This window comes from Zeus faber, assembly GCF_960531495.2.
Source record: "Zeus faber genome assembly, chromosome: 20".
Classification (NCBI taxonomy): domain Eukaryota; kingdom Metazoa; phylum Chordata; class Actinopteri; order Zeiformes; family Zeidae; genus Zeus; species Zeus faber.
The window spans coordinates 16,084,812-16,109,746 of NC_137207.1; the positions used below are offsets into that span (position 1 = coordinate 16,084,812).

General features: G+C 43.2%; 2 protein-coding genes across 2 annotated transcripts; both read left to right on the forward strand.

Annotated features, from left to right (window-relative positions):
* Window positions 1–10,149: 10,149 nt before the first annotated feature.
* kcnj16a (potassium inwardly rectifying channel subfamily J member 16a) lies at window positions 10,150–11,541 on the forward strand (the record flags this gene model as incomplete). The annotated part of the gene is made up of 1 exon (XM_080021227.1): window positions 10,150–11,541. One exon carries the CDS (start codon window positions 10,150–10,152, stop codon window positions 11,539–11,541), a length of 1,392 nt encoding a protein of 463 aa, XP_079877353.1.
* A 3,064-nt stretch (window positions 11,542–14,605) lies between these two features.
* kcnj2a (potassium inwardly rectifying channel subfamily J member 2a) lies at window positions 14,606–21,474 on the forward strand. The gene is made up of 2 exons (XM_080021708.1): window positions 14,606–14,745; window positions 17,238–21,474. The coding sequence occupies exon 2, from the start codon at window positions 17,505–17,507 to the stop codon at window positions 18,786–18,788; it is 1,284 nt and encodes a 427-aa protein (XP_079877834.1). The 5' UTR covers window positions 14,606–14,745; window positions 17,238–17,504; the 3' UTR covers window positions 18,789–21,474.
* Window positions 21,475–24,935: the final 3,461 nt, after the last annotated feature.

A 24,935-nucleotide genomic window follows, 5' to 3' on the forward strand; every position in this document is an offset into this window, starting at 1 on the left:
TAAACGTAAAACCTTCTTCTGGTGTTCCGCTGTGAGGAATGTGCGATGCAATGGTTTCATTTACCTTTCACGCCTGCACCTCACATCCAAATCTATTTGCACGTGTACGCCGTTTTGATGCCAAGAGTGACTTTACCGAATGGGTTTGCAACGTAAAGATTTGACGGTCTGTTCGCGGTCTGTTCTTTTGAGTCAATTTGAACCCACGCCACTCATCTGTAGAAAATTTACTTCTGATAATTATATTTCAAAGAAACACTCCTTCCTTTCATTTTTCCCTTTTGTTAACGGAGAAGAAGCTTGATTCCTCCTAGATTCTAGGAAAAGAGTCTCTAAATCCCAGAAACACATTGGACAATTTATGAGCTTCTGATTTTGATCCAAAATGGCACAATACATGGTTTCAACTTAACTAGAGCCCTATAAAATAGCCTAAAAAGCTGCCCATTTTGGTTCAATTTTGAAGTTTCTGCTTAGAATATAGGCTCGAGTAATGCTTCCTTTATATTTCTTGCTCAATTAGAAATTGAATCATTTTACATTTGATTCCTAATATTTGTTTAATTACATTTTATGTTCATAATTAACAGTCTTTTGCATAGGGTATTTTTTTTTCTTTCAAATCTGCAATTCATCTTTCCAGTGTCATACAGCCAAGAATTTAATAATGATATTGATAACTTACATGTCATGTCAAGTGCATACAACTCATTACGAGACTTTCGGCATATATTTTAATCAGCGACATATAAACATTTATATAAATGATGTGAATAAAATAATATGTTTATATAACGAAGGGTTTGCATGTTCTCAGCGTGCTCACATGGGTCTCCTCCAACCTGAAAAGGACCCCAATTAAAAAAACATGCAGGAGGCTTTCCTGTCCTGTCCCCGACCGCGACATGGATCCGTCACCTGGAATTGGTGCCAATCGAGTGAGGGCTGCTCACTCGCTCCCGGCCTGCCCCTGGAGGAAGGACGGCTGGGACGGGAGAAAAACAGCAGCCGAAATTCTCCGGCCACCGTTCCTTGCATGCGTGTGTGTGTGCGTGTGTGTGTGCGTGCGTGTGTGCGTGTGTGTGTGTGTGTGTGTGTGTGTGTGTGTGTGTGTGTGTGCGCGCGTGCGCGTGAGTGCATGCATGCATGTGTGTAAGCACATTAGCACCTGTGTGACCAGTTAAAATTCTTCTTCTTCTTCTTCTTCTTCTTCTTCTTCTAAAATTACACGGAGCTGAGGGTAATCTCCCGTCCGCATTGTCGTAGATCTGTATTTGGGTACGCGTGAGAGACCGACCTTGTTGTCACAATATGTAAGACAAGCCAACCTCAATTCGGCGGCGCGCACACAGGTGGAGAGTCGGCACATTTTCCTGCGCGAAACCCGAGATGAGTTGTTGTTGCTTTTTTTTTTTTTTTTTTTTTTTCCGAGGAATGAATAGAGAACCAAGTCTGTCATTGAGCATTAAGCTGTCTGAGTTCAGCTCTCACACCCTACCCTCAAAGCAGTTTCAAGTTGGGAGCAGGGGATTGCTGTGAAATAAAAGAGAGGCGAGGGTAATTTGCCTCGACAGTCGTTGTAGTTCCTTCTCAGTCGGCGCTCAAAAGTACAGATACATTTTTTGGAGACCTCGCGCGGTAACTCGAAGACGCATAATGGCCCCCAGCCCACAACGCGTACCGTTAAATTGCAAGGAAAGAAGGAAATAAAAGACTAAGCTGTATGAAAGTAGACAGTGTTTTTACTCCAAACACGACAGGGCCGACTGTTCGGCCCAAGGCTTAATCATGATATATCATTCGAGAAAATACGAACGAACGACCATTTCATTTAATCAGACTTTAATTATACATTCACATATGACATTTACAGTGAAAGGTACACACACGCATACACACAAACACACACACATGCACGCACGCACACACACTCACACACACACACACACACACACACACACACACACACACACACACACACACACACACACACACACAGCAGCGCTCACATCATGTGATGTCTTGGGGAGGTGGTGCAGCTCCAGGTGGGCTGACCCAATCGGCCAGGTAGCCTTTCTGCCACCGTGCAGCCTTCCACTCAGGTCCAAACCTTTCCTGCGCTCGCTCGTCAGTTCCACTAAAGGTAGGAGACCCTTAACATGGCTCTATTGCTGAAGAAAAAAGAAACGGCTGCATTCATGCAGTTTAGAATTTGGAAATTGAAGCAAAAGTCGATACAGGGATATGTTATAAACTTTATATACAAAATTTGGTAAAGAACCATACAAATAAACAGTGCGTGCTGTGAAACTTGTTCACAGGTTGTACAGTGCTTTGGCAAAACATAATATAATGGGTGTTTGGGTGGATGATATGCACTGCAAAACTGCAAAACTGCAAAACTGCAAATAAAAAAATGTAAAAAATGTTATGGTGATGTGCTTTATGCCTAAATTGATTTGTAAAGTCTGTTCCGGTTTGTTGTGTGTTACAAGATTGTTTGTCGAGACAAATTCTCACCACAGAACAATTGGTAATCTGAGAAACAGTTCGTGGCCGGAGTAATTCTATGCCTGAATGATTCTTACACATGCAAAACCACGATAGATACTGGCAGTTATAGATACAGTCTGTAGTCAGGGTGCATTCTGCAAAGTGTAAATGTTCAATCAAAATGTTGATACCACAAAAATGCAACGACATACAATGAAAGTTAAATTATGTCTAACTTACATACTGTATTTGTATTTTGCTGGCATTATTTTTAATATACCATTTTTCAACTCAGGCATTAGTGAAATGTTGTTTCCGATCATTTATGACACAAGCTCAGAGCACAATCTTGCTGAATGATTTACTATTGAGGAACTTACCACTCTCCTGCAGCATCTGTTCTTAAAAGCAGTTGATTGGGGCAAATGTTTAAGCCTTGAAGAACATGTTCAGTCTCCTTTTGCGCTTCAGCACACTTTTGATTACTTGCACTTTAATGCAAGAGACTAGAAACAGGAAATTGCGCTGCTTCAGTTTTTTTTTTTGCTGTAGCCAACATTATGCAATCATATACAGTACTGCAGCAATGGCAACAAGGAGTTCTAAATAGAATGTGATGTTACTGTAAAAAATAAAATAAAAATACACTCAGACACATGTGAATGTAATGTGAGTTTTCCATTTTTGAAAAAGAGATTCAACATGTTTTTTTAAGCGTTTGCCCCATTTGACGGCATTTAGGGACGGTGGGAAGCTGCAGCAGCGTGGTAAGTTTCTCCCTGGTAAAGCGTTCAATGAGCTTGTGTTATGAACAGTTATAAATGATGAGGACCAACTTTTTAATAGGAACCAGGTTGAAAAATAGTGAACTCATCCTTTAATTAAGACTGCTTTCACAAGCCGTGACAGGGATTTTGTGTGTGTGTGTGTGTGTGTGTGTGTGTGTGTGTGTGTGTGTGTGTGTGTGTGTGTGTGTGTGTGTGTGTGTGTGTGTGTGTGTGTGTGTGTGTGTGTGTGTGTGTGTGTGTGTGTGTGAGGCTGTATGGATGCTAGAAGAGAGAGACTGTTTCATAAATATGGTCTATTTATCTTCCAAACAGTGCAGTGCCTGAGAGCAAAGGGTTTTACAGGTTTCTGAAGGTCAGGCCGCTCTGTTCACGAAAGCGCTACTGTCCTCAATAATCACACCCTTTCAATTAAAATAATCTTAAAATATCCAAAATAACTGCTCTGCCACAGAAAAGCAAGGGGACCAAAAAAAATGTACTCATTAATTCCAGGCCAACACCAAGATTGAACTTATCAAGTTAAATTTACTCAAGTATCCTAACTAAAAGCACTTGTTCAACTTCATGACATCATATTAGACAGTGAAGATTTGCGTTGAAATAAACAAATAAATAAATAAATAAAATAAACAAATAACAAAATAAATAAACAAAAAAACAAACAAATAAATAAATAAATAAATAAATAAATAGATCAATAAATATATAAAGTGCAAAAGCTGCCTCGTAAAACTGAAATACTCAGGTAAATTACAAATACCAGAGTAAAAGGATAGAGAAGTTTTTTTGACTCGCGTTAAGGGCCTCGCATGCTGAAGTAAATCATTCTCCAGGAGGAAAGCACAGGAGGCTTGAAGGTCGGAGAGTGAGAGAAGGCTCGGGGGGGTCACAAACACCAGCCGCCCGCCGTACTGTACACGGTTCTATCCCAGTGAACCGCAGATGGCGGCCATAACGTCGTTTGCTGTAACCGAGCATGTAATGGAGTTGTAAGGGCCTTAAGCGGCGCAGACTAAGCTCCATCCAGAGGTTGTTCTTTTGTTCACATGTAAGTGGGTGACTAATCCGACCTTTAACTCCTGAATGGCCGCCTGAGAAACAGCTTTTCAAGAACGCGCGGCGTCCAGTTCCAAATAAGTCCCCCCTCCGTCGTTACGATTCCCGGAGGCTGTCGGCGACGCATTCAGAAAAACGCACTTTGTTTTCGTGGCGTTTTTGAGCCGGCTTGAAGTCACAAGTTCTATCAAAACAAAAGCAAAAGGGGGCACGTCCAATGTGGAGAGAACAGCTCAACCTAGTGGATCAACACACCACTGGAAACATTGGCGGGGGGTGGGGTTCCAAAAAGCAGTTTTACATTTTTAAATCTGAAATTCATAGAAATGCAATTTCATTGATTGATACTCGATGGAACTAGGTGTGTTTTACGTGTTTTATCATTCCCCGTTTTTATAATGTGGTGCCTTTTCACGCAGCAATTTTTGCACATTTTCTTGTGAGTTTCCAATAAATAATGAAAAAAAATTTTTTTTTGCTCGTGTTCTGCCTTTCCTCCTTAGTTTCTGGAAATAAAATAGAACATATAAAATACAACATGTTTTCATATATTAACACCATTCACACTAACTAGATTCCCAAAAAGCGAACCAGATTTCCCCGTTGAGCATTTTTTTTTTTATTTGAAGTTTTATTTAGTCCATCTGGAATGTCATATCGTTTTAAATATTTGTTGATCCATCCAGGTCGACTTTATACAAATCTTCTGCAGGCCTCTGGGGAGACATTTAGACGGACATTTTGTTCATCAGAAGAGGTTATCGTGTACAAATTTTAAGAAAAGCACTTTCCATGCTAAGATCTCCTCTGGATGGAGAACGTCCAGCTGCGCTCTGACACTATGACGACAAACACGACTTTAAACCGACACCAAATCATTAGAAATGATCCCTCTATGAAATTAAAAGCGAAATGCTGCCATAAATGCTGCAGAGTGGGTCTCATCATCTCCATCTCCAGGCCTTTTGCACGCCTCCAACTTCATCCTGTTGATTACTTAGTGAAACTAAGTAACTAAGTAATCAACTAAAACACAGTTTTTTTTCATGGTTTTGTTTAGAGAAACGCACAGCGGATCACATGCCACAGCCTGCAGTCTATGTACCGCATACTTTTTTATTTTTTAGAAAGAAACACACAGCAGAATTATTTTTTTTATATTTACATTTTCATCATCTGCAGCTTCTACAGTTGGCATTAATTCATCTTTCTTTGAAAAGACTTGTTTGTTTGTCGCGTTACTCAGTTAGGCGGCGGTTATAATTCTACTGAAGCCAAACGTGACGTAGGGTTGGGTTGCAAATGTGAATGGGTGTTTCACAACATGTTTTCTGAACTGACAGCTTACAAAAAACTGATTTGCTTGTCATATTTCACACTTTGTGTGTTTGTAGGCTCATCAGAGATAAAATGTGCACTGAAACAGTGAGTTTTTCATAATAGGTCCCCTTTAACAATGGCATTTCCTCCACTTTCCTCTGCTGCTGTTGGCGTAGTTACTTTACATATTATAATTATAATTATAATTATTATTATTATTATTATTATATTTGACTGTATTCTCTTATAATAATATTCTGCTCTGCTGGAACGCTGCAAATTTGAGGGATTCAGAATTGTGCTTTAACTTTTAACAAGTATTAATGTAGTCTAATGGGGCAAATAATTCAACTCTTTCACCCAAAAAGGGTATTTTAGAAAGATTAATGAAGTCCAAGGGCTTACTGAAAAGGTGACATATAATTCTAACTCCCTTAATTGTGCTGTGATCCGTGAGCATATTGTTATTGCAATGACTGGCTCCACTCTTACATGCTGGATTTTGTGTGGAGTCCCACAGGGTTCAGTTGTGGGTCTTCTTCTCCATCTGTACGCCTTAACTAGGCAGATATTCAAAACAACAATATTTGGTTCCATTGCTCCACAGATTACCTCCCACTCAAATCTAAGGACCAGGCCGGGCTTTCTACATTCAGTGAATGTTTACGCAATATTAAATGGTGGATGGTACAATGCTCTTTAGTTCCCTAAAAACAAGAGATTGAGGACTGCTTGGTCCTCAAGCTTCCACTCACATAATTGCTCAGCTGATCAATGGCGGCCAGCCAGTCAGCCACCAATATCAGGCCACATATAAGAAATTCAGAGTACCTTTTGATGGCGCCTTTACTCAGTTGTGAAATCAAAGCAGGACCTTCCAATCATTTTCAGAAACAATCGTTCATGCTTTGGTATTCTCAAGACATGACTGACGATGTAATTTTCGAGCCTCTATCTACCACTTACAACTTATACAGAAAGCTGCAGCTAGAGCACATTTTCGCTCTCCACAGTCCTCACCCCTTGCTATATCTCCGAATTCACAATATAACTGCCCACATTCCTGTCAAGCCCCTCAAGGCTTTCTGCTGTGGGCTGGAACTCCAAATGGATTGCTAGAAGTATAATTTGCAGCTTGCAGCACTTTTTAAAAATGTATTTTACATTTTCTTAATAAAATAATGTAAAAGTAACGGCCAAAATATGAGCAATTACGACCATATCACCTGGAATTTAAGGTTGGACTGATAAAAAATATACAAACTGAGACTAACGTGATCTTTGAAGTCGGTTGGATATTTGATGCCTGTTAGGGTATCACGCATTGCAACTTTAGAATATCTATTCAGCTTCCACTTAGTCTGGTCCCATGTGAAGATACCTAAAGGGGTCATTGTGATATTTTTTGCTCAACCTAATTGGCAACAAGGCCTATATTGAATGTCGGAGCATTCATCTTCATTAAGCCTTGTTATGGCTGACATTGCACTAAGGAAATAAAACTCTGGTACAAACAAAGCACTTTTCCTGTGGTTCTTGGGACATAATGCAGTAGACCCCACAATGTAGTCAGCAGTAAAATGTGACTGTTAAATAGAATCAACGCTGGCATTGTTTAAATAATATGTAATAGGCAAAATGCATTAAACATTCTCAGTTAACAATTAGTGGCTTTATGGCTGTTTGAATTGTACAATTTAGTTTTATGTGCATCTAAGTTTCCTTCCTTCTCTTAACATGTTTTATCTCTTCTTGTGGACAGACTTGAACTTAAATTTACAGTAGTTATTCCCAGGTTTACGAGCAGTGAAATCAAATCAATTTGGATGTGCAGAATAACCATGAATGTCAAGGACCATAAACTCGCTATACGCTTTTTGGTGTGCTTTAACTGGACTGCTGCAGTATATGACTCAGGAGACGTTGCAACACACTGTAAGGACTTAAAATGATCGCCCTGTGTTTGTTACACCAACTCTTCCAATTCTCCTTTGATCGAATCCATCTTATGTTATAGTGCAGACCAATCCGTGTATCAAGTGACGGATCTGTATTAAAAAATAGTTTTGTTGTTGTTGATTAATCTACATTTGTTTGTGTTTGAATATTTGTTAGGGGGATTATGGGGAGTTTATAGCGCCTGATTTCTATGACCTCATGGAGTGAGTTTTGCACTCTGGCAATTGGGACATTATGTGTAGCCAGGAGGGAGCTGAGTCTCCGACTGGAGCCCAGTTTGTTCAGTCAGATAGCGGTGATTCAAACCCCATTTGTTTTGGGCGTAGAGGATGCTCTCAGTGGTTTGGCCGTGATTGATCCTTCCTCTGCCCATGATCGCACCACGATCTGTTCCAGTTTCCACATTCATTTTTCCCCCTGCTAACCTAGACCGGTTCAGTCCTGTGGCACTTCCTCTGTTGGCCCTCTGACAGCACTCTGGACTCCACCCAGAAAAAAAGGGTCTTGGGCCATTGCTTTGGACAACAGAAACAACCTCGGCATGGAAACATTATTGTATGTGTTTACAAAGATTTCAACGTTACAGGGGGAACAGGCATCACACACTGGTTAAACAGCAGCTCGATATTGAAAGACATGTTAACGGCTGAAATATCAAAGCGCGGCGTTTGTGTCACAGCCGAAGCATTTAAAATTTACTTAAGATATTATGTACAGTTTCTTTGTCGGCTGTTGTGTGTTGGATTACTGTACTGTAATAAATATTGAGAATTAATCCTTCGATGGGCGCACTCCACCGCTACACTGTCACTTAAGCCTTCATAGGAACTGTTTACAAAACACAAGTGCCCTTTTAAAACCTGAGTGGTGCCCAAGAAACACAACGAGAAGGAAACTACACCTCCGCCAGTAATACTCAATGATACTTCCAAGTAGCGTGGATTACATTACGTTTAATACATTACAAGACAGCAGCGCAGGCCAGGTCTGTTGCGATGGGTTTTGCATCTCCAGGCAACTGACCCATTATGATTAAATGTATTGACACAGTGCACAGAGGCAGGAAAAAGAGAATCATAGACAGTAAACATTCCCAGATCGGTATCTTAAAATAAGACACAGTCAAAGCACACAAAAGAAGCTTAATGGGAGACAAAATATGAAAGCAGGCACGTGAATTAAATTATAAGGGGAAACCGCAATGGAAAAAAGAAAAAAAAAAAGAAATCAGGAAAAAACAGCGTGCCTCTTTCCTTTGTTCAGGGTTATTTTGCCTCAATGTGTTGTTCTTGTTGTTGTCAACAGAATTAAACTCTCGTTTCAAAATGTCCCAGTCCTACACATTAAAGGACGGTGGTGAGAGGTTGAAGATTTCCAGTGGTCAGCCAATCATTTTGATACTCGGAAGACTCCATTGTTAATTATTTCCTCCAACAATAGTGGTCGGAAAAAAAGATGGAAAGTGAGCAAGCTCGGCTTAGGTAACACGAGGGCCATGTGGCCCATCTTCTGCATCAATACATGGAATGGCCTTTTTGGAGTAATTTTAATGTCCTTTAAAATCATTGGAGTGGAAGTAACGGGTCACTAAATTAAACAAATACATTAAAAGATATAATTTGACATTTTCCATTTATAACAGCTCAGCTTTTTTAAGCTCTACTACTAATTTGGTCACGAATTCGTCGAGGAACAGATTAATTCTAATCTCTTTCGGTTGTGGAAACCGATGCAATCAGGGTTTAAGAGAGGGATATGTGCGGGTGCATGTGTGTTCGGGGAGTCTATATATGTCTTTTTCTGAGCAAGAACTATAGCTGTATTCCCAGTCATGTCCATGAAAAACGATTTAATAAACCAGCTTCTTCAGATGTACTGTATATACAGCAAACACATATACATATACATATACATATACATATAATAAAAAAAGAAACAATGGACTTTTCCAGGATTAAGCACCACATTGTTGTCGACCAGTTTCATCATGCCGATAACAAAAAAAAACAGGATTTCCTACGCTGACATCAGTTGGCCAGTGTTGAGCTTGTGACAGTTTGGTTTCTGGACCCATAATGGCCCACTTAGGCAAGAGATGAGAGACAGCTTTTAGTTGCTATTGGGTCTCTCAATTGATGGTGTCCTCTGTCTGCTCCAGCAATCCTGACCTGCATTGGCGTAACGATTGTCTCCCAGAAAACATTTTGGGCCAATTCTGCTCCAAAACAACAATTTAGCAAACAGCTCGCTATTCTAAAGTGACCAATGTTGGATTATAGTAGCTATTAAACCCTTTCTCTGAAACCCAAATTTCTCGACTAAAGCTATAGTTGGTAAGTTCTATCTGTCCCGTGTACCAGGCTGCATGTGCCTTTAAATCATTTCATATAAGTTGTCAGTTCCCCAATTTCGTTGTCGCTTTTATTGTTTCAAATTATTGCAATGGCATCATATCATGATGTGATATTTGCCAAAAAAAAACAAAAAAATGATAAATGTCACTGTTTTCTTTCATCCCCACAGACATTGCAAGATGTACAAACAATATTCCTCAGTGAGTCGCTCTGACAAGACCACGGCCCTGAGTGTGACCGCCGAGAATGGCCACCCGCCGAGGAAGTACCGGTACGTGCGCAAAGAGGGCAGCTGCAACGTCGTGTTCCGCCACGTCCCCGAGGAATGGCTGCTCTACGTGACCGACATCTTCACCACGTTGGTGGAGATCCGATGGAGGGTCATGTTCCTGATCTTCGCGCTCTCCTACATCCTGTCCTGGCTCTTCTTTGGCATCCTCTACTGGGTAATCGCTCTTGCCAACGGGGATCTGAAAGACATCTCGGAAAACCCCTGTGTGTACCAGGTGCACAGCTTCACGGCAGCCTTCCTCTTCTCACTTGAGACCCAGACCACCATCGGCTACGGCACGAGGGGCATGTCAGAAAACTGCATGGTCGCCATCGTCATCGTCACCATACAAGACGTCATCAGCTGCTTCATTGACACCTTTGTCATTGGAATTGTCGTTTCCAAAATGGCCTCGGCCAGAAAACGAGCCCAGACGATTGGCTTCAGCAGCACCGCCGTCATTAACCTGCACAATGGCTTCCTGTGCCTCTCCTGGCGCATCGGAGACTTCCGCAGGCACCACATGGTGGAGGGGATGGCCCACGCTCAGCTCCTGCGCTCCACCATGCACGCCACGGGGAAGGTGGACGTGACCTACAGCGACCTGGACATCCAGCAGCGCGACATCGTCCTGGTCACTCCCACCACCATCTTCCACAGGATCGACGCCGGCAGCCCGCTCTACAGGACGAGTCTGGAGGACCTCGGCAAGGACGACTTTGAGGTGGTGGTGTCCTTCACCTACACAGACGACTCCACGGGCATCCTTCACCAGACCCGCACCTCCTACACGCCGGTGGAAATCCTCTGGGGTCAGCTGTTCCAGGAGAGTCTCCGCGTCACCAGGAGGCACTACAGGGTGGACTACAGCATGTTCCACCACACCGCTCGGGTTCTCGTGCCGGTGACCAGCGCAGAGCAGTACGAGCGAAGGAAGCAGCTGCGTCCCACGCCGCGACCTTCCCCGACGCACTCCCCGCGCCCCTCTCCACGACCGCACCCCAAGATCCAGCCCCAGTCCCCACGGCCTTCTGCACCGCCCTCCCCGCGCCCCTCTCCACGACCGCACCCCAAGATCCAGTCCCAGTCTCCGCAGCCTTCTGCGCGGCCCTCCCTGGGCCCTCAATCACCGCAGCAAAACCACCATGAGATGTACCTGAGACCCCCAGCGGTGACTGTGGAACTTGTGAGTGACAATGTTCTCAAAGCCGAACCGCCGGGTCCCACCGTGTCAACGTCGAAAGAAGACCTTCAACACCAGGACACTTTGTCTCCCCCCGTTGACCTCAAAAGTCTGTGAGTTTTGCCCAGCCATGGTGATATTTGCAGTGCATGCTGGGAAACATACTTGCCTAATTGGCTATGTTGCTTACTGCAAGACCCTCGGTTAAAGCGGAGGAACGTTGAGATACGCTATTTCCTATAAGGGGAGTGAAGTTTTCAATATTAAAAAACTTTAATTTAGAGGCAAAATATATTATAATAGGCTATATTAAAATGGCTATTATTTGAAATGCAGTTGAAAAAATATATAATATTTATATTTAGTTTGTAAGATGCTGTAAGATGCTGTAAGATGTTCTCTGTGAACTGTATTTAAAAAAAAAATTACACAACTGTGCAGCACACATGCTAGAAACAAATTTTACTGGTTTTCATCTAACTTTTATTTTATGGCCAACAATGCATTGTCACGTTGGCCATTGAAAATGCAAAGAGTCTGTACATACTTATTTGTTTTGCTTGTTTTACTTTCGTCCACTAACTGCAATTTGACTATAAATATTGGAAAAATGCAGTTGCTATTGGAATTTCCCTTTTAGCGTCTAAATGATGTCTGTATCGCAAATTCAATAGAGACACATGATCCCTGTCTGTCTAATTTTTTTAATATATAATTTGATTAAATGTACTCTTTAGAGTATCCTTTGGCATTTAACAAAGTTAGAAAACACGATGTAAAACAACAAACGCTAGCCCACAGACTAACACAAATATTTCAAATTAAGTAACAGTCAAGCATCTGCTGTCTGTCATTCCCTGCTCCATCGGATCAAACGCTCTTTCGTTCAAACACCATGTGTCTTTTCGGAACACAAAAGCACAGTATATTGCTTTAATGCGTACAGTAAGGCGTAACAAGTGCCGATGTGTAGCCTTGTGTGTGAGTCTGTGTAATCCCATTAAAAAAAACACGTTGTCTTTTATCTGAGCAGATCAGTAGATCAATGAAACACACATGACATGATCCAGGTATCAGTTTGCAGAGTCCCACTGAGCCTCAAAAGAGAGAAATATCTGACAATAGAAAAACAACCACAGCTCTGAGAAAGTAACTGTCTTGTGTTAATACACACAGAAAGCCTCACATAACACAGTATGTGTGTGTGTGTGTGTGTGTGTGTGTGTGTGTGCGTGTGTGTGTGCGTGTGTGTGTGCGTGTGTGTGTGCGTGTGTGTGTGCGTGTGTGTGTGTGTGTGTGTGTGTGTGTGTGTGTGTGCGCGCGCGCACGCACGTGCCAATCATTGGTTAATTTCAGCCTCCAGCTCTCCACCTTGTGGCCCACACGGAACACTCACATGTGTTTGGAAATTAGGCATGGAAAGCAAACACCGGTGTGCACAGTCCATTCACCGACACGGGTCAGCTTCACTAAAGACATTTAATACTAAATAGTGAGCTCTATAATTAAACAACAAAGAAAGCAGCTTTTTTTGGTGGAGGATGGCTAAGCAGGCTCGCGATTTGGATATCCCGCTGAAACTGCTGTCAATCACCCGCCGTGTCTGGCCTAAAATTATAAGCAACAGATGACTAGCCTAAACATCCGAAGCAACTTGATAGCTTAGTGGAGAAAGACAGTCATATCATAATACAGGCATGTAGGCCTTTATTGAGTGAGTCATTCTTTCCAACAGAACACATTTTCCATGCACACATTAAAGAATAAGCTCTACGAAAACAGATAAATTAAAGGAGTTACTTCATGATGGGCAGTTTGATTAAGTGTTTTCTACCCAGCAGGTGTTGACAGTTGGAATAAGCAGCGCTTTGAGAGATTTCATATTTCATGCTTATTGCAGGCTAAGTGGCTTGTTTGAAGTTCCTATTACCGTACGTGATGCTTTGAAATGGATGTGTAATAGGAACATTACACAGTATACACCTACGGTAGGCACATCCAATTCAGCTCTTTTGACAGCGAACGCTCTAAAAACGAACTCGTACAATAACAGGTTTAATTGAGTTTAACCCACATCCACAGCATTTAATTGGCGAAGAATTTTATTTGGATGCTCAAATTTTCTAAATTTGTTATGAGAGTGCAATAAGTACAGTGATTTTGATTTGTGGTCTCCATTTCCCTTCTCATACCGCGCAAATAACACAAATGGAAAACGAATAGAACAAATGATATCATTAACTCTAACCCTGTCATACATATATTCAGAATCTGTGGCAAATTAGGTATTTAGGGGAGACATTTTCAGCCACTGTGGGAGGATGAAGGTCTTAATCAGCCGCCATTCACACATGATGAACCCACCATTTATACATCTGATGGGAACAGCTGTCCCCTGGGATGCCCTCCAAAATACTATTATTATTATGAATGAATACTATTACAAACAGTATAATAAACGATGTTGAATACTGGAGGCAAGATGGCTGCTTTAACACAACTTTACCCTTTGTTGCCATATGGCTTTTCTTTGTATGCTCTCAAAAGAACTTCTTACTTAGTTAATGTAAAAAACTAAAAAATCATAATAATATAATCATAAAATAAACTTCTAGCAGAAAAATATTTTGCCATAGCTCCTTTACTGTTGCTGTCACAGCAGTATTTATTTTCTTTCAATGTTCTCTTTACAAATTATTGCTCCAATAGTATAATAAATACATATGGGTTAGATAAACAAACAAAGAAACACACAAACAATTAAACAAACAAATAAATAAACAAGGAAATAAGGAAATAAATTAATGAAAGTATTGATAAAATAATAAATGAACAAACGACAACAAAACTTTTTTGCCATATCCCCTGTTCTATTACTTTTCTTTGCTCTCATAACAGCTTCTTGCTCAGTTGGAGTGGGGGGGGGGGAACAAAACCCCTGCAAAGTAAAAATAAAAATAAAACAAACACAAACAAAAAATGAAAGCTGGCAACAAAGCGTCCACGGACGCGTTTCGTCCCGTTAAGTCGGAATTTAAGTTTGAATCTAAAGACAAGCTCTTTTTTTTGTCTTGCTCAGCCGCAGCGCGTTTCTCCCTCCTGGCTGAGGGCAGGCGGGGGGCGGGGCCAGCCGGTGCACTCTATATAAAGGGCTCGAAGCGCACTGTGCAGAGCGCACTGTCAGGATCACTCAGCAGATGACATGAGGGAGGCGTCCTACTCCTACTCCTGACTTAAATAACTGCTTGTGGATAGCGGAGGCTGAACATCTGGAATATATCTCACCAAGCTCATCCTGACCCGTCTGCTCACGAGCAACAGGTAGATTAAAACACATTTTCTCTCGCACAATATGTAGTGGTAATTCAAAATGTAAAGCCGTTTCAATGGTCTGTGGGGATGAGAACATGCATACATATGCATATACATTTGCACGCACGCACACACACACACACACACACACACACACACACACACACACACGCACACGCACACGCGCGCGCGCACACACACACACACACACACACACACACACACACATATACATACACACATATACATACATATATACATACACACAAATATATATATACACACACACATACTTAAATGCACTTTACGAATAATGAGATTGTTCCTTTGTTGCAACTTAACAATTATTTGCATTTGCTTTTTTTTGTACCATAGGCAGATGACTTCTCTATACTTCATTATAAAGTTGACATATTACAGGCTCTACATGGGGATACACGTCTACAACTTTTACTGAACCAAAACTTTTAAGCTGAAAACATCCAGTTGATAAAATCATACATTGCAAGAACTTTTTACTAAACTTAAGCCTCGAAAGTAAAACATCCATTTGGTAGTTTACATATATTGCAATTCAGTATTGCAAGCTGAAAGGGCTTCCTCTGGCTGCCTTTGTTTGAAATGAAACGTGTATTCTGGGGGTGTGTGTCTGCATGGTTGCATCATATTCCACCTGTTAACATTTGTCGTGGCATCTGCTGCATTCTGAGTGTTTCTCCTCAGAGTCATAGGGCTATCACAGTTTAATTATAGAAGACATTCTTAGTCTCAATTGGAGTTTATTATTGTTGCAGCCCTGCTTTTGAGTTACTGCTGGAAATGAATGAATGAGTCCGAACTACAGATCAATAATAATAATAATAATAATAATAATAATAATAATAATAATAATAAATGTGATTTAGTGTATTTTATGCTGGCCCACTGTGTCCCCTTTCTATGACACTAATACAGCCAAGGGTTTGAAAAATGTCGGCTGAGCTGTATAGAAAACAATAAAAACGTCAAGCATCTATAACAAAGAGTGGAAGAAAGATTATAAAAAGTGGAAAAGTTATAGAAATTGCTTACAAATGTTCAGTGTAATACTTACTACCTATCACAGTCCTATGCTCTTGTCATTTGAGGACTCTGATTAACATATTATTATTATTATTATTATTATTATTATTATTATTATTATTATTATTATTATTTCCTTTACATATACAGGTGAAGTCCCATTGAGATCAGGATCTCTGTTGAAACCACCTGTTCAGATGCATACATACATACAGTACATAGGCATACTGTATACTAGAAGGTTAGTGTAGATGTAGGAACAGTGCCGTACAGAAAAGTCAGCAAACACAGCCCTTGGCCCCTTAATTTAGCCTCTTAATGTCATGATTCCCGACTCGTTTCTTCAATATTCTGCTCTATTCAATTCGACATCCTTCTTCTGAACAGTGCCTTGATCCCGCGCTGCAATCCTGTGTAATTTGCAGTCGCGTTAAGAGGGTCACTTTAGCGCTTGTTGCCATGGCAGCGAGGCCGAGGACAGGTACAACAGACCCGGCGCTTTTAATGAGCGGAGTTCTCGTTGCGCTGGTGGAAACCTCACAGGACAGCCATTACAGCAGCGGGGAGAGGGAGAATTCCCAGAGGCCTCTCTGGGAGTCAACAAGCTTCGGGCATCACTCCTGCACAGCCAAAGAAAAGGAGGGCAGTTTTACATTTTTATTATTATTATTTATCTATGAAAAACTTCATGGACCTGGGAGATCAACATGATTTGCTAGTCCTGATAAACAGTGCGAGAAACGGGATCAGGAAGTTGACGTTCACGAGTCTTCCGTCAGGTCGTTCCGTATCGGACGAGAGAACCGCCGAGCCGCGTTTCTTTTTTTTTTTCCCCGACCCGGGGAAGCACGGCGCCGCTCTTCTCACATGTGAAAATGGACATTGTCAACGCACCGGCGAACGGAGGTCTCTGGATGGGCCGTGGACACGTACGGATTTTGAAACGTTCAAACAAATAGTTCGTGGGAGCCCACGGAAACACTGTGACCCACAACCCCAGCGAGAAATTATCACATCAATATGGTGCAGCCAAGAAAAACAAGACTTGATTTACATGGGCCTCGACCAGACCTTGGTCCAATTATCCTGTGACCTATTCCAGTGAAAGTTGAAAAGGCAGGCTGGGTTACTGTTGGTGATGTTATTTGGTTACATCTAAAAGAAATATTGTTTGGCACAATAACACATGATTTTTCTTGTCCTTTGGCATTACATATTTGATGGGTTTTCTCAGGCTGTATGCCCCCGCTAAGATATGAAGGTTCACCAGGCAGGGCAGCTCACAGCATAGTATTTCATGTTTAATGGGTCGGCATGTAAATATTACTCTGTTTGTAAACACCTGTTTCTAACCGTTTTTTATTAGGGTCCCATGAGGAGGTTATTTATTCATAATACAGCACATGGATCTAATAAGCTATTTCTGTGTCTTTCTTCAGCATTTGTGACTGATGACGTCCAGGGACCTGATGAAAGAGGAGTGACCACCTCATCCTCAGCCCTGCGGACCAACCCCCGCCGGTTGCAGCTTCGAGGGGCCAGCGAGGACGAAGAGGCCGAATCCCCATTCCGCCTCGCTTCAAACCACCATTTCCTCCCTGACTCGGTCCCGCCAAAGTGTTTCAAAACTGTTTCTCCAACGCTTCTTCCAGAAACTCAGACTGTTTTCCAAAGCAGAAGCAGCACAGCCCTCCCAGACAGAGGTGATGGGAAGTGTGCGAGCCAACCGCTACAGCATTGTGTCATCCGAGGAGGACGGAATGAAGCTTGCCACGGTGGCGGTGCCCAACGGCTACGGGAACGGCAAGGGCAAGGTGCACACGCGGCACCAACCTCAGAGCAGATTCGTGAAGAAAGACGGCCACTGCAACGTGCAGTTCATCAACGTGAGCGAAAAGGGCCAGCGCTACCTGGCCGACATCTTCACGACATGCGTGGACATCCGCTGGAGGTGGATGTTTGTGATTTTCTGCCTGGCCTTTCTCCTGTCCTGGCTGTTCTTTGGTTGCGTGTTCTGGCTGGTCGCCATCTTCCACGGGGACCTGGAGAATGACGCCCAGAGGTGCGTCTCCAACGTGAGCAGCTTCACCGCCGCCTTCCTGTTCTCCATCGAGACGCAGACCACCATCGGCTACGGCTACAGATATGTGACCGACGAGTGCCCCGTCGCCGTCTTCATGGTGGTCTTCCAAAGCATCGTGGGCTGCATTATAGACGCTTTCATCATTGGCGCTGTCATGGCAAAGATGGCAAAGCCCAAGAAGAGAAATGAAACCCTAGTTTTTAGTCACAACGCCACGGTGGCAATGAGGGACAACAAGCTCTGCCTGATGTGGCGGGTGGGGAACTTGAGAAAGAGCCACCTGGTGGAGGCCCACGTGCGGGCGCAGCTTTTGAAATCCCGCACCACGGCCGAGGGGGAGTTCATCCCCCTCGACCAGATGGACATCGACGTGGGCTTCGACAGCGGAGTCGACCGCATCTTCCTGGTCTCCCCCATCACCATTGTTCACGAGATCAACGAGGACAGCCCCTTCTACGACATGAGCAAACAGGAGCTCGAGAGCTCCGAGTTTGAGATCGTGGTCATCCTGGAGGGCATGGTGGAGGCCACCGCCATGACCACGCAGTGCCGCAGCTCCTACCTGGCGAGCGAGATCCTCTGGGGCCACCGGTTCGAGCCCGTGCTCTTCGAGGAGAAGAGCTATTACAAGGTGGACTACTCCCGCTTCCACAAGACGTACGAGGTGGCGAGCACCCCGCTGTGCAGCGCCAGGGACCTCGCGGAGAAAAAATACATCCTCTCAAACTCCAACTCGTTCTGCTACGAAAATGAGATGGCGCTGGAGAACAAGGAGGACACGGACGAGGGGAACGGGGGCAGCGTCGGCCCCGACGGCACCCAGACGGACAACATCTCGGAGACCGAGCACAGCCAGGCCACCGCGCCGCTGGAGCCGCGGCCGCTGAGGCGGGAGTCAGAAATTTGACTGTGCGGACCTCGCACCACGGATTCTAAAATCGCCTCCCGCTTTGAAAGGCACACTGAACTGAGCTGGACCTTGGTTAGAGGACGGGTTCACGCTGACGGTACTGCTGTCGGAAAGGGGCTAAGTTGAGAAGCTGTATGCGAGGGTTTTTTTGATCTTTCAAAATTGCATACAGCATGACAAAAAAAACTCAGCACGACGAACCGCGTGCACGTTGAAGGCAGAATTCTCTATACAGCACCCGTGAATGTTCACCCTTTCGCCCTTTACGGACTGAGGTGGCGCGGAGGAGGAGGGGAGACGGCGACTTGAAAAGTACAGGCATGCTTCTGTTTTTCTGTCCAGCAAGTTTGGAAAAAAACAACACATAATATATACATGATGCGGTGATGAAACGCCCGCCTCCTTTTTTGAGGGCCGATTCTTCGCGAGTCGCTCCGTAAAAAGAGGCGATGGAGGACTCTCCCCGAATGACGAGCGAGAGTCGGAGCGGTTGGCGGGCCCCGTTGAGTTAATCATTTCATCCTGACGAAAAAACTATTTATTTGAAAAACCCTGGGTCCCAGAACGTCATGTAATAACGCTCTCGAGAGCGTTCATTTTTCGGTGAAATACGAGTCACGTCCAATATGACATTCATTTTGATCCGGAGTAATTCTTTTCACCTTGCGAGTGGAAGATTCACTCATTCGCTCTCTCGCCCTCTCCCTCGCTCGCCCGCTCGCTGAGTCAACACACTTGTCGAGCTCGCCGCCGGGCCGCTCGCGGCGCGGGCACGACTGCAGCTCACGGCTCTTCCCTTTCGTGCGACGAGAGGCGAGACTTAGTGAACGCCTGAATGCCCGGCGGCGGTTACCCAGTCGCAAACAAAACAAACAACTCTTTTTGCTGGAGTGACTCCAGACTCCTGACTCGGTCTCAAATATTTGTTCTCCAGGAACGAGTCGTTCGCGAGTCTTGCGTCGCTAATAAAACGACGGTTTTTACAGTTAACGTGTTTCTCAAATGCTGCTAGATCTGTCCTCTGGAAAATAGGGAAAATTGTTAGAAAGTTAAAGCCCTGAAAGTTAATTTATTTTGACACATTTCTCTTTCACATTGAGAACTTGAGGCTTTCCTTGCTATTTTGCACTTGAGTTCCCTGGGAAAATGTGCTTTAAACATTAGAATCAATTTTTATACTTGGCGCCAACTTTTTTTCAAAGTAAAATAGTTGATTGCCTTACCAATTTCCCATTCAGTACTCTAATAGAGACTTGCACAAACGTGTGTATACAAGTGACTTAATTTAAGAGAATATCCGATTTAAATCGATCTCAAAAAGTCAAGAACCGACTGAGAAGGCCTTATACTTTTGTGAGAGGTGAAGCCAAAGCAGAATTTTGATGTGATCTAAGTGAGAAAAAAATGATTATTCCATAATTGCTTAAAGCAAATGAGGTACAGTACAATTACTGTTCATGAGCTGGTCTCATTCATTCAACATTGTCGAAGCCTAATTATCTTTGTATCCATAACAGAAGAAGGTCAACTGAAGTGCATGCTGTATGAATTGTAGTCTATCATAAATAAATTATTTTTTATTTACCTGAGAGCACCTATTGTTGAACATAATTCTTTTTAGTTATCAAACTGAAAAGCGATTCATTGCTGGCCAAACGGACAGAAACATGCCTGTTTCTGTGAAGGACTTGAGCAGGTTTGTATTAATTAAAAAGACTTTTAACAAGCAGGGGAAACAATGAGAATATGAATGTTCTTAAAAGTGCTGCTATGAAGTTGCATTTTATAGGTTTGACAACAAATGCCAAAGAGTATTATTATTATTATTATTATTATTATTATTATTATTATCATAATTATGTGTCTTCTTAAAACATTGGCTAATTAGATTGGTACAGATATGAGTAGAACATTTAGAAGTTTTGAATTAAGCAGAAAAAAAAAAGTTGTGTTTTCAAAAACGTGTGTACATGTTATAATTTATGTTGATAATAACTGTCTTGAGCCACGTCATCAAGCCTTAATACCGCAGCTAAATGTGGAAATGAAGATGTGTGAGCGACTACGATTGCGCGGGCAGTGAGTTTGGTGCAGTTAACTGGTTATTTAAAAATCCAAAAACATATAACCCAAAATTCCACAAAGAGACCAGTCTCTGGTCCAGGAAATTAGAGCTCTATGAAACAGTGTTACGATGCATCTTGAAGACAATATGTCACTTGTGCAGTGTGTCACTACATCAGTCATAGCCAGTGGCCGAAAAGTCACACACCTCTGAGTCAATCAGTGGTTGAGCCTTTACGCTGCACAATCACCTGTAGTTGTACACACACAACGGATGTCATTTCCATTCTTCCTTCAAAAAGGCTTTGTTTCAATTGGAATGTGCGTTTCAAAAGCCAAACATACTGTTCCCGTGACCTGACTTGGGAAGTTCTACGGCACAAGAGTCGGCATTGAGACAAATCTATATTCTGTACCGTGTGATTCAACGATGGAAGGCCTTTTTTTTTGGCTTCGGAGTTCCTGTGTGTAAATACAGCCCTGCGCGTTGTGGTAATTTTGTATCAGTCTTCCGAATGTACTGCAAAAAAACCATGGAATGTACAGATTTTTGTACTAATAATATTATTGTACATGCTATTATATTGTTCTTTTTTTTTTCAATAAAATCTCAAACAAATAATAATGTGCTCTTTGGTGTCCCTTGTCTCAAGATGTGAAGCTTAATGATTTGTACGATTTATAAGACTTGTCCTTTACCTATTATATTATAATTCTCCGGTGAAAACTGGCATGACCCCAATGGACGAATTTATCAAAGGGTGGGAAGACTTGGCGGGAAGCGCCGTGGAGCCCCCGCCGTCAACAGCGGCGTCTACATCCGTGAGACTAACCAGCTGCCTTTTCCTGCGTCCTTCCCCAACACAACAGGGATTAGCCCTCCCTCTCTTCTCTCTATCGCTCTCGGCATATATCTATTTTATTGATTTTTTTTGCACATCCATTCCCGTCACTGTCCCCACCGCCACCGGTGTTCCCAGCATCGGGGTCCGCCTTCCCTCGGGACTTCTCCGTCCAAGTTCTGTGAAATCTGCGTCTCCGTGACGCTCCTCCTTTAGAAAAGGTCTCTAAAGCTTCGCCCGCAACCGCCATAGATGCGAGCTCCAGCCGAGTTCATAGTTATCTTTTTTCTTTTTCTTTTTTTTTAAAATCATCATTATTCATCATAAGGGCAAGATTTGGGAAGGAGTGATGGTTGTCTTACCATCCCGCGCGCCGGGAAACACACCTGAATAATGAGAGCGGCGTCTGGATCTTCATCCGACTCTCATGGAAAATTCCGCCGTTTGCAGTTAAATGAGACTGACACTAATGTCAACTGGCGGAGTCAGGATTATGGTGATCGTAAAAAAGTTTGCGTGTTTTTACGTGCTTGCGTGCGTGTGATCCGATGCGTTTGACGTAAAGCAGCTACAGAATCTACTTCATCCCCATCGCATCTGCACAGGAAGACAAAGGAAATGAGCCGGGGCTTGTTTCAGCCGATCTAAATATAATTAATATTTCCATTATTTATTTCCTGTACGCAATCATCTCAATTCGACCGAATCGCTGGGAAGTACGATGGCTGAATCATCAAAAAATATATATATTTTTTTCATCTCTTTATTGCAAAGCGTGTATTTCAGAGACGTTTGACTGTAATTCTTACCTTGAACACCCCTTTGTCCCCGAGGGGCCGCGCCGGTGGGAAAGTAAGAAGGACCTTTCCGGTCACACCATTTAATATTCCATTTATTTATTGAACCATTAATTTGAAGTTTTCCTGAAGTTTTCCAGGAAGGGCACATTGAGATGACTTCCTGTTTCGAAAGGAAGAATAGCGGCGCATTGTTAAGCGCCGCGCACCGCAGCGGCCCGGTCGTCTTTGCTGATGGAGGTGAACTTCACTCGCTATTGTGCGAACGACCCCCTCCCCGCCACCACCCCCGCCCTCCCCCCCCGCGCCTTGTTTATGAAAACAATAACACTGTATACTCACCGGGTAAACATCCAGAGGTAAACGTTAGAACAATTTCCATTATTTTCACGTAAGCCCCTCCGAGATATCGAGTGTCCGGACAGTTTACTTTACGCCTATATTTATTTGCGCTCTTCAACGCCGCGCTCTTCCGCCGCCGATCGAACCCGCAGATATTCGGGGTCGGCTGCGACCACGGGGTGGGGGGTTGGGACAAAAAAAAAATAACAGCCTCACACTCACCACACAACACAAACACGACACGTTTGTTCCCTCCCAAAACGGCGAGCAGGAACACCCGACTTTCATTGAAGCTGCTGGGAACCGTGACTTTGGGACGGAGCCGGCACTTGTCCAGCTGGGGGTCCCCCCGCGCCGTTTTGTCTTGCGCCAGAGTGACGTCTTCCTGCTTCACACGGAGCAAAAACCCCCGTCTGGCCCGGACGACACCGGGTCCTCCGAGGAGCGGATGGCTCGCATCATCGTGTATCCCCCACATACAACGGACCACGGTCCTAATGTAAATCCTCTGGACGCGTGCGGAGGTCGCCTTTCCATTTCGTGGCCCGGAGGTCGGCCTCCCTCCTGAGTGTCCCGGTATCTGACCACACCGACGAGTGAATGAGTTGTAGTGTTAACGTTAAAAGTTGATGCAGACAGTAATAATGATTAAAGACAAAAACAAAGCCGATTGAATTAGACAAGGCCACTATGAGAAGAACAACAAATAACGGCCACTTACCGCCAACAGGTCCCAAATGAATACTGTAAATGTACGGTTGTCCTTCCGTTGCGTCAGGCATCGGTATTGCGAGTGTATACTGTACTCAGCGTGACGACGCCTATGATGGAAACGGAGGAGATTTGTGGCGCAGCTGACCGTCCAGCACACCTCTCGCTTTAAGCTTCTCCCCTCTTTGAGGTTCAGGGTCAAGCGCCGTCCGCGTCCAGAGACAAGCGTTTCCTACTCTTTTACCGGGCAAAAGTACTCGGTTCCTGTCCCACCCTGCTTTTGTGATCATCACGCCCAGGGCTGACTTTTGGGACGACTTGGTGTGCTTTTTCTTTTTTCCCGCCTCCCTCAAAGCAGACCCTGTTTGTCGGACGCAAACGATGAGGACGAAGCTGGACGATCGGCTCTCAGGATGCAGCTTGCGCTGGAGGCGTCGCGCAAAGTCTCGCCTTCTCGTCCTAATATCAGAAAAAAAAACAGTGAAAGCCTGTGATGGCGTTTACGTCTCCGGCTCAATAATTCGTGGGCCTCCTCACTCGGATATGTCTCGGCCTCGTGCATCCGCTACCGGCGCCGCGCCGTGGAGACGCAGCTTCTTAGAGTCGACCTAGGGACGGGACTGATCCCATCTCATCTCAGCGTTTGTCCTATCCGTGTTCATGAGCTGAAGCAGAACGTCGGCAGTGGACTGTGGGCTATTTTAAAGATGCAAGAATCAAAGTTGTTGGGATGATGACATCTTTGATTTAATCACAAACATTAGCAAAAGAAACCAAGTTTTCAATAAAAATGGCTGACTGATTGATTGATTGATTGATGGAATTATATTTTTTTCTGAATTTGTTGTTGAATTTAGATAGATAGATAGATAGATAGATAGATAGATAGATAGATAGATAGATAGATAGATAGATCGATAGATCGATAGATCGATAGATAGATAATTCATTCCTGGAAAGAAATTGCAGTGTAACAGCAGCTCACATGAAGACAATGGGCGGTAATAATCCAATTATTAAAAAAATAAAAAATAAAAAATGCCAATATACAAAAGAATAAAATAACTAACAAAAGGTGAAATGAAATGGGCAACACATAATAAAACAAAAAAAAATTAACAATAAGCAATGAACCTCAACAATATATATCAACAATTCACATTCTGATAGAAGGAAGGAAGGGAACCAATTTGCCATTTCCAAAGAACAGGTGCAAGTGAGGATTAAATACACCGGCTGATGATGAATCAACATCATGGGTGAGCGTCCAAAATCTATAAACTAGCTTCTTTAAACTGATATCACTTTCGTATCAGTGATATAACTTCTTAATATCACTTTTAGGAATTGGTCATGTACTCATCGCGGTCAGCTCCTATTCCCCGCCC

Bases quoted from the DNA above. Each gene is read 5' to 3' on its own strand.
- kcnj2a (XM_080021708.1), top strand. From the start codon at position 17,505: ATGGGAAGTGTGCGAGCCAACCGCTACAGCATTGTGTCATCCGAGGAG.